This window comes from Sprattus sprattus (assembly GCF_963457725.1).
Source record: "Sprattus sprattus genome assembly, chromosome: 19".
Lineage (NCBI taxonomy): Eukaryota > Metazoa > Chordata > Actinopteri > Clupeiformes > Clupeidae > Sprattus > Sprattus sprattus.
Window position 1 is genome coordinate 27,042,359 of NC_137917.1, and position 10,000 is coordinate 27,052,358.

The 10,000-nt window shown below is 46.2% G+C and overlaps 2 protein-coding genes across 2 annotated transcripts in view; both read right to left on the reverse strand.

Annotated features, from left to right (window-relative positions):
• The window catches only part of tmem145 (transmembrane protein 145), a gene marked incomplete at its 3' end in the record, with an annotated part of 34,008 nt that extends 28,285 nt beyond the window's left edge, over positions 1 to 5,723 (reverse strand). The window contains exon 1 of the mRNA XM_080858309.1: positions 5,613 to 5,723. Within this exon, the coding sequence (XP_080714435.1) occupies positions 5,613 to 5,708 (96 nt within the window). The 5' untranslated portion in view covers positions 5,709 to 5,723. The remainder of the gene's footprint in view (positions 1 to 5,612) is intronic.
• A 618-nt stretch (positions 5,724 to 6,341) lies between these two features.
• lipeb (lipase, hormone-sensitive b) overlaps positions 6,342 to 10,000 on the reverse strand; it is a 40,031-nt gene continuing 36,372 nt past the window's right edge. The window contains 1 exon segment of the mRNA XM_080857827.1: positions 6,342 to 10,000. This exon segment is cut by the window's right edge and continues 1,289 nt beyond it. The gene's annotated coding sequence lies outside the window, so the exon portion shown is untranslated.

Genomic DNA, 10,000 nt, shown 5'->3' on the forward strand with positions numbered 1-10,000 from the left:
ATAAAAAGAATGATTCTTTCTCTGTTGCTTACTTTCCTCTGAAAGGTTATTGCATTGGCTCTGTTGCTGGAGTGATGAAAGTGATCTCATGAGTCTGACCTGAGATCAGATGGGGTGATGAGAGTGTTCTCATGAGTCTGACCTTAGATCAGATGGGGTGATGAGAGTGTTCTCATGAGTCTGACCTGAGATCAGCTGGGGTGATGAGAGTGTTCTCATGAGTCTGACCTAAGATCAGCTGGGGTGATGAGAGTGTTCTCATGAGCCTGACCTGAGATCAGCTGGCGTGATGAGAGTGTTCTCATGAGCCTAACCTGAGATCAGCTGGCGTGATGAGCCCAGACCACCGGTATGAAGGCTGCCGTGATGAGCACAGAGCACCGGTATGAAGGCTGGGGTGATGAGCCCAGAGCACCGGTATGACCGGTATGAAGGCTGGCGTGATGAGCACAGAGCACCGGTATGAAGGCTGGCGTGATGAGCACAAAGCACCGGTATGAAGGCTGGCGTGATGAGAGTGATCTCATGAGTCTGACCTGAGATCAGCTGGAGTGATGAGAGTGTTCTCATGAGCCTAACTTGAGGAGATCAGCTGGGGTGATGAGAGTGTTCTCATGAGTCTGACCTAAGATCAGCTGGCGTGATGAGCCCAGAGCACTGGTATGAAGGCTGGCGTGATGAGCCCAGAGCAGCGGTATGAAGGCTGGCGTGATGAGCTCAGAGCAGCGGTATGAAGGCTGGCGTGATGAGCCCAGAGCAGCGGTATGAAGGCTGGCCTGATGAGCCCAGAGCACCGGTATGAAGGCTGTTGTGATGAGCCCAGAGCAGCGGTATGAAGGCTGGCGTGATGAGCCCAGAGCACTGGTATGAAGGCTGGCGTGATGAGCCCAGAGCAGCGGTATGAAGGCTGGCGTGAGCACCGGTATGAAGGCTGGCGTGATGAGCACAGAGCACCGGTATGAAGGCTGGCGTGATGAGCCCAGAGCACCGGTATGAAGGCTGGCGTGATGAGCACAGAGCACTGGTATGAAGGCAGACACAAAAAGCAAACACCCCCACCTGAAGATGAATGATGGTAATTAGTCGCTGTCATAGCAGAAAGATTGCTTATGCAGGTTTCACCCAAAAAGGTTCTCCATCATTAAATGAATGTCTCCTTTGGGGACTCTGTTATTCATTCTTTGTGCTTTTTTGTGCACTGGTTTTAAATCACCCATCTTACTCTTCCTCTGCATCTTCTGTTCTTCAGTCTCTTTCTCCGACGCCTTTTCTGTTTTTCTTCCACAACCTTGAGCTTCTGTTTCAAACTCCACTGTCATCCTGTCATCACGTCTCAGTCTTCCGTTCTCTTACACCTAATCCAAAATATTCTCTCCTTTCTGTGCCTTAATGTCCCCACCCATTTCCTCTCTTCTTCCTCCTCCTCCTCCTCCTCTCCTTCCTCCTCCTCCTCCTCTCGTTGTCTCTGGTCCAGTATCCGCTGGCAGCATGCAGCTCCAGGCCTTGTCCTGACTGTATCCCAGAGCTCTGGTACAGGAGGTGTAAGGCCTCCTCCTCCTCCTCCTCCTCCTGACTGTATTCCAGAGCTCTGGTACAGGAGGTGTAAGGCCTCCTCCTCCTCCTCCTTCTCCTCCTCCTGACTGTATCCCAGAGCTCTGGTACTGGAGGTGTAAGGCAAGGTGTGCACTCTGTCTGTGCTAATCCCTACAACCCCTTTAATTCCCCAGACACCGCATTGTAATGCAGAGTCATTGAGCCAATGTGTGTGTGTTTGTAAGAGAGAGAGAGGGGAGGGAGAGAGAGAGAGATAGAGATAGAGAGAGGGATAGATAGAGATAGAGAGAGAGAGGGAGAGAGAGTGAGAGGGGTAGAGAGAGAGGTACAGAGGAGAGGGAGAAAGAGAGAGAGAGAGAGGCAGAGGGAGAGCGAGAGGGGTAGAGAGAGAGGGAGAAAGAGAGAGAGAGAAAGGCAGTGAGAAAAGGAGAGAAAGAGAGAGAGAGAGAGGGAGTGGACATGACATTAATCAACTGCTACACCCAGATGTAGCACCTGGACACTACAGATCGTACTCCCTTTCCCTCTCCTTCCCTTCTTCTCCCCCTCTCCCCCTCACTTTTCTTCCTCCCTTTCCCTCTCCTCCCCTTCCTCTCCCCCTCACTTTTCTTCTCTTCCTTCCTTTCCCCTTCCTGCCCTTCTTCGCCCCTCTTCCTCTCTTTCCCTCTCACTCTCCTTCTGGGTCCCTGTCCGTACGCTATGCCTCATTAACAATTAATTACCAATCAACTAGTCATGTCACTCCACGTCCACTGCCCCCTAAAAGATTCATTAGCGAAGTTACACAACAGTGCAACACTTAAACACACATCCAGTCATGAAAACACACACACACACACACACGCACGCGCACACACGTCGCCCATCCATACGGTTATACATACACACTCACACACACACATACCCACGTCACACATCCATATGGTTATATACACACACACGCACGCACACACACGTTGCCCATCCATATGGTTATACATACACACTCACACAAACGGCACACATCCATATGGTTATACATACACACTCACACACACAAATACCCACGTCACACATCCATATGGTTATACATACACACTCACACACACACACACACACATACCCACGTCACACATCCATATGGTTATATACACACACACACACACACACACACATGTCACCATCCATATGGTTATCCATACCCATAGAGGGAGGGAACTGGGAATGTGCAGAGCTTGGTTGCTGATCATACCAGCATATATTCACACACAAATGTATTATCTTATCCTTACTACCACCGAGACACAGCACACACACACACACACACACACACACACACACACACACACACATATACACACACACACACACACACACACACACACAGACACACACACACACTCTCTCTCTCTCTCTCTTTCACACACACACACACACACACACAATTCCTTCATAGCCCTAGTCATCCATGTTGGGTAGAGGCAAGCACTCCAGATGCCAAGTCATCTCTGAAGATGCTACCAGCTACATTATTTTCCCCCATGTCTGGGCTGCAGGAGTAGCATTGCTCTGGTATGTATGTGAGCATTGAGGCCAGTAGTGTTAATGATTAGATGTGAGCATTGAGGCTAGTGTTAATGATTAGATGTGAGCATTGAGGCTAGTGTTAGTGATTAGATGTGAGCATTGAGGCTAGTGTTAATGATTAGATGTGAGCATTGAGGCTAGTAGTGTTAATTATTAGATGTGAGCATTGAGGCTAGTGTTAATGATTAGATGTGAGCATTGAGGCTAGTAGTGTTAGTGATTAGATGTGAGCATTGAGGCTAGTAGTGTTAGTGATTAGATGTGAGCATTGAGGCTAGTAGTGTTAGTGATTAGATGTGAGCATTGAGGCTAGTGTTAATGATTAGATGTGAGCATTGAGGCTAGTAGTGTTAATGATTAGATGTGAGCATTGAGGCTAGTGTTAATGATTAGATGTGAGCATTGAGGCTAGTGTTAATGATTAGATGTGAGCATTGAGGCTAGTAGTGTTAATAATTAGATGTGAGCATTGAGGCTAGTGTTAATGATTAGATGTGAGCATTGAGGCTAGTAGTGTTAATGATTAGATGTGAGCATTGAGGCTAGTGTTAATGATTAGATGTGAGCATTGAGGCTAGTGTTAGTGATTAGATGTGAGCATTGAGGCTAGTGTTAGTGATTAGATGTGAGCATTGAGGCTAGTGTTAATGATTAGATGTGAGCATTGAGGCTAGTAGTGTTAATGATTAGATGTGAGCATTGAGGCTAGTGTTAGTGATTAGATGTGAGCATTGAGGCTAGTGTTAATGATTAGATGTGAGCATTGAGGCTAGTGTTAGTGATTAGATGTGAGCATTGAGGCTAGTAGTGTTAGTGATTAGATGTGAGCATTGAGGCTAGTAGTGTTAGTGATTAGATGTGAGCATTGAGGCTAGTAGTGTTAGTGATTAGATGTGAGCATTGAGGCTAGTGTTAGTGATTAGATGTGAGCATTGAGGCTAGTGTGAGTGATTAGATGTGAGCATTGGGGCTAGTGTTAGTGATTAGATGTGAGCATTGAGGCTAGTGTTAATGATTAGATGTGAGCATTGAGGCTAGTGTTAGTGATTAGATGTGAGCATTGAGGCTAGTAGTGTTAGTGATTAGATGTGAGCATTGAGGCTAGTAGTGTTAGTGATTAGATGTGAGCATTGAGGCTAGTGTTAGTGATTAGCTTAGAGCCGCCTCAGAGTTAGTCCACACACTTCGGCCCTGGTGGGAAGCCGGTAACAGGCTGCAGCCTTCTGGCATGACCTTGCTGTGGGGCGATGAGATGGGAAGATCAATGGTGTGTTTCAGTATGCCATTCAAGCACACATACTTACAGAAAAGCACAACACACACACACACACACACACACACACACACACACACACAGCCTCGAAATAGAAATATACCTCTAACTTTCGAACTAAACACAGTTGTTGGAGTTTTCCAAAGTGCATTACTGCTAAAACTGAAAACAATGTCAAAAATGGCACAAAGTTATCAGAGGCAAAAAAAAAAGAAGGGAGAAGGGATAAAATCGTATCATGAAAAACAATTCCAAGTTTCTGTCTAAACCAAGTCATTTGCAGTTCAAACTAATTGTATCAGATGCAAAACGAATATGCCTCAAAAGCAAATATATTTACAGGTAGGGTTAGTACTACTTAGGGGCTTTTATTATTTTTTGGCATCATGCTGGACATCGAAGGATCTTATATTCTGTACCCTTCTTCTCTTCTTCCCTCAGAAAGCGATACAATTCAAAATGTAGGCAGTCAGTCGTTAACTACCTAGAGACGGGACAGGATTCAATAATTGAAGTGGGACAGGAAAATTATCTGAGGCTGTACTGTGCGCCAGGAGCCTCCACCTGGGGTTTGGCTCGAGCCACGTCCAATCTACACCTTCTACCGCACATTCTTCTCCCTCGCTGAGCACGTGCTGACAAAAAAAACGAAACACCCCTAAAAAAGCAGCTCATCTCATTCTCTCCAAACACAACAACCCTGGCCTTTAGGTTTGGCGTATGAGTTCAGAGGTGTATTCCTGCTTAAAGGTAAGGCGTACAGGTCTGTCAGTGATGACATACTGACAATGATGGAGAAATAATGACCGAAGTGTTGACGACAGCCACGGCTTCTTGGCTTCAGCACACCTGTAACGGTGTCGATGATGTTTGAGTTATGGACCACCGCTATGTGGCTAGACGAAAAGGTAATGGAAAGTGTTCAACGCGAAGGCTGAGATACTCCGGCTGTTGTGGGTAAATATTGCCTGTCTTCGCATGACTCGCTGATGGATGGTCTTTAAAAAACATTCATAGGGACCAGTATTTTGTAATGGACACTACGCTTACCAGATGTGCGCAAATTATGATGTTTTGGCGAACACAAACGGCAGTGACAGGCAGACTATGCAAGAACATTCTGCAGCAACTTTAAGTAGACGCTTACACCGGGCAGATCACACAATAATCATCATCTAAAGAGTAAAACCTCAAAACGTGGAATTGTAGTGGATCTCACCTCTTTCGTGTTGACGATTCCTTTGACAAATTTTCCAACAACGGATCCGACACATAAAATAGTCGACAATACCGCTAGTCCCAACACCTTCTCCATTTTAACCTGGTCTCCCGCTCCGCGGTGATCTGATGAACCCTCACCGATCTTCGAGTGCGCAGGAAAATACAGGGTCGGTAAAGATGTGGGCAGCGGGGACAGAGAGCGCGCTCCCGTATCCTGCTCATGCGTGTATCCCCAATACCTCAGATGGGGACGCGCTTTTCACAGGGATACGCGCCCCGACACCCCTCCTGTCGGTGTCTACCCGCGGGAGAAGGGAACGCGCATGTCCAACGGAACGATGCGACAGACGGAACACATTCCTAACAGTTTCGTAGGCAAACCTTTTTAATTCTAATATCGTAGTTTCAGGTGTATGGCAGCTGTTCGGTAAACTTTATTTTCATGATACCGTTCTCTCTGTGTTCCTCCCTCGAGCCGAGCACGACAGCCTAGCAAGAAGTAGGCTGTTTAATCTGGCTCGAGCTCCAAGGATGCCGTGGCTTGTTTTAACACGAGATCATTAGTCTTTCATACCGTTGCAAAGGCCACTAAAAGTGAGGTGGTGTGTTATGCATCTGAGAATAGTTCAAACCCAGGCATGGCACTTGGAGATTTGTTTGAAGAATGTTTATTCAGATCAAAATCAACACAAGGAAAACATTTTCCTGAAAATACAGTCATCTTGGAATATTTATCATATATTTTGCACATCATATGATCATTCTTGCTTAGCTCCTATACGATAATATGGAGGTAAAAATAAAGTATCTAAAAAGGACATTTATGGTTTATTATTCATATAAATTCTTTCATGTACACATGGTTGCACTTGTGGTATATTTTAAACTTTGAAATAATACAGTTTTATAATTAAAAAGAAAAAAGGCTATTCTATACAGCATTTAGTCTCTTAGTATGGCTTGCATGTTTGTGGCTGAAACCCATTTTAGCCCGACTCCAATCCAGCATTGCAGCAACATGAACGACACAACACAACTAGAACTCAGACACGACTGCATCTAGACTACATCTAACGTCATTTAGAACACTCCATGACTGAGGACTGGTCAAATAACAACAACAACCACCAAAACACAAAACTGTTCAAGAAAAAACATTTGACACAAGAAATCTGAGCCATTAAACAGAAGTGGAGTTGACCAATCGGTAACACCATAAAGCACCATAGCCTCTTATGACCCCTATGTGTGTGGTGTCACACGAGGTCTCCTTGACGCTACAGGCTTGGGGGGCGTCACCCAAAGGGGATCAAAGTGCTCTTTACCCACAAAGGGAATTCAGTTGACCAGTTGTTTTAGTGGTTAAGATGCTTGCCAGATGCAGCATTGACGCACACAAACTGGTGTAACAGACTCTATGCCACATACTCCAGACGCAAATATTGGAGTCACTCTAAGTCAGGACAGCTCTACGCTAAAGCAGGCTAGAGTCTGGTACTTAGCGCTAAGTCAGGACAGTGCTACGCTAAAGCAGGCTAGAGTCTGGTACTTAGCGCTAAGTCTGGACAGCGCTACGCTAAAGCAGGGTAGAGTCTGGTACTTAGCGCTAAGTCCGGATAGCGCTACGCTAAAGCAGGGTAGAGTCTGGTACTTAGCGCTAAGTCCGGACAGCGCTACGCTAAAGCAGGGTAGAGTCTGGTACTTAGCGCTAAGTCTGGACAGCGCTACGCTAAAGCAGGGTAGAGTCTGGTACTTAGCTCTTACATGGGGTAAGGGTACTAAATGTAAACACCATGTGCCACTAAACAAAAACACTACACTCTACCCCTCAGCTGTAGTTTTGCGGGACTGATTGAGCTTGTTATACATGGTTGTGTAGTCATGGCGACGCAGTGGTAAAGTTGCAACTTTCAGCCAACAAAGGAAGAGAGGTACATGTAGACTTTAAACTGGTACAACAATGTCATTTTCTACGTTTAGATGAGCACATACCCATTGTCTGACATTCAACTGCACACGCCACACAGAAATACTGACAATGACAACTACCATCACTTCACCAAAGGCAAGGACAGACTTGCTAAAACGAACAGACAACATTCAGGGACACACACACACACTCAAGCAAGCATACACTCATATTCACACACACACACACGTCACTGTCAAAGTCTGAATGAAAGTGCGGAGTGATAAAAAAAAATATTGCAGCTTTTTCAAAGAAAGAAGTGGCGTCAACAGCAAAGGAAGGGGACTCTAAAGAGGTGAGTCAGGAGAAAAGAAGAAAATGCTCCTCTCTCTCTCTCTCTCTCTCTTTCGCGCTCTCTCTCTCTCTCTCTCTCTCTGTCTGTCTGTCTTTCTCTCGGCAGAAGCTACTATAAATTCCTAGAGAGGAAAAGAAACTGCTCTAAAACAGCCCCATCACAAGCAAAAACCCAAGTAAATACCCCCTTCCCCTCGGACTTAACAAGCTCCCCTGGCCATCACACACACACACACACACACACACACACACACACACACACACTCCCCTGGCCATCCACGCCACCCTCAGATTGGGACTTTAATCCCCTTCGCACCCGGGCCGATAACATCCAGCTGTTCAAGGGGCTTTGCTCGTCTGTCCCTCTAAGCGTATACATCTCCGTAACCCTCGGTAACCTGCAGAAAAAGCACGACAGCCTCTGCACCACGCTGATAGTGGCAGCCACCATCAAATGTTTTTTGAAAAGTCAGGTGTTTTTCTTTTGATGCACAGGGGGTCAGAATGTGCCGCTAGGCTCCGCTGTCGTGATCGTGTCACTGCCTGACAGCTCGCCGGCCACTGTCTGGACGTCGCTTAATAAATAAGCTCAAAACGACCGCGGTGTGCATTTTATGTCTTGCGTGGGTGAAAACCATGGCTCATCAGAGGTCCCTGTCATCACTAAGGAGACGAGAGTGCCGAAGGCCAATGTGTGTGTGTGTGTGTGTGTGTGTGTGTGTGTGTGTGTGTGTGTGTGTGTGTTTGTGTGTATACATGAGTTTGAGAAAGTGTGTGTGTGTGTGTGTGTGTGAGTGTATACATGAGTTTGAGAAAGTGTGTGTGTGTGTGTGTGTGTGTGTGTGTGTGTGTGTGTGAGTGTATACATGAGTTTGAGAAAGTGTGTGTGTGTGTGTGTGTGTGTGTGTGTGTGTATGTGTGTGTGTGTGTGTGTGTGTGTGTGTAGGGGGCAGTTAGCCGCAGACAAGGCCAGACTGGCTCGGCTTCTCGCTCTGAAGAGACGGGCGTCATTGGAGGCCACGTCCTGTCAGCGGTGTGCCGTGGTGACGCGAGGCTGTCGGCCGGCTGCAGACGTTGAGATACTATCGGCCGAGTCTTAAAATAATTCCTCCACGGGCTGGGAGCGAGAAATGGGTCAATATGCAACAGCTCTCCTGACATTACAGAGCGAAAGACAAAAGACAGAGTTTGGGGAAAGAGAGAGAGATGAGGAGGAGGAGGAGGAGGAGGAGGAGGGAGGGAGGAAAAGAATGAGAGAGGGGTACACAATTGAAGGGGTGAGATGTATGTAGAACCAATCAGAGATACACACTAAAGAAAGAAGGGGGACAGGACAGAAATATCTACGTTTGAGGTCAAGTCCCAGCAGTGTGTTTGCGATCTAGTCTGTTGGCTCTCACTTGCTGTGGTTTTTTGACCTCGGTGGTGATGGAAAGGCAATTACTATGATGGCGACTCCATGCTATGAAACACTGCTATGAGCGCTGAGCATGAAAAACAAGATTGTGTACACCAGATGATAAATGTAATTAATGTTCTGATATACTTTTGTCTTGCATGTCGTAACTGCATGAATGTCTGGACTGCATAAATGGTGTCAATAAAAAATTGATCACAAACAAAAAAAAAACTAGATCGTTAAGCAGTGAGCTCTAAAAAAGCAACAGAATAAAGACTTTTTAAAGATTATTTGGACAGAGAGTCCTGCTGGACTGATACTAATCCAGGATCAATGTCTGATTGTGGAGATTTATGTTCCTCACCGGTCACTCCAAGTGGACAGTGGCCCTAGAAAGACAGACATGCCTGGCAACTTAACGCTCCAGTGACAGCCACTGCTGCAGGAACGCTGCAGCAATTTTCTAGCTGGGAAAAGAGAGGGATATGAGGAAGCATCGGGAGGAGGAGATACCACTGGAACCGGAACATTCTAGAAAAGAGCAGCACGGAACGCACGCGGAACAGCGATGGCTATGGGGATCCACTCGTCAAAACGACCAGATGCACTACCACCCAAAGGATTATGGGACCTTGAATACGAACAGCCCAAGATATAAAGAACATAATGAACACATGTATACGGAATACAAAATCATTTCCAGGCTTTTGGCAAACCCTTTCGT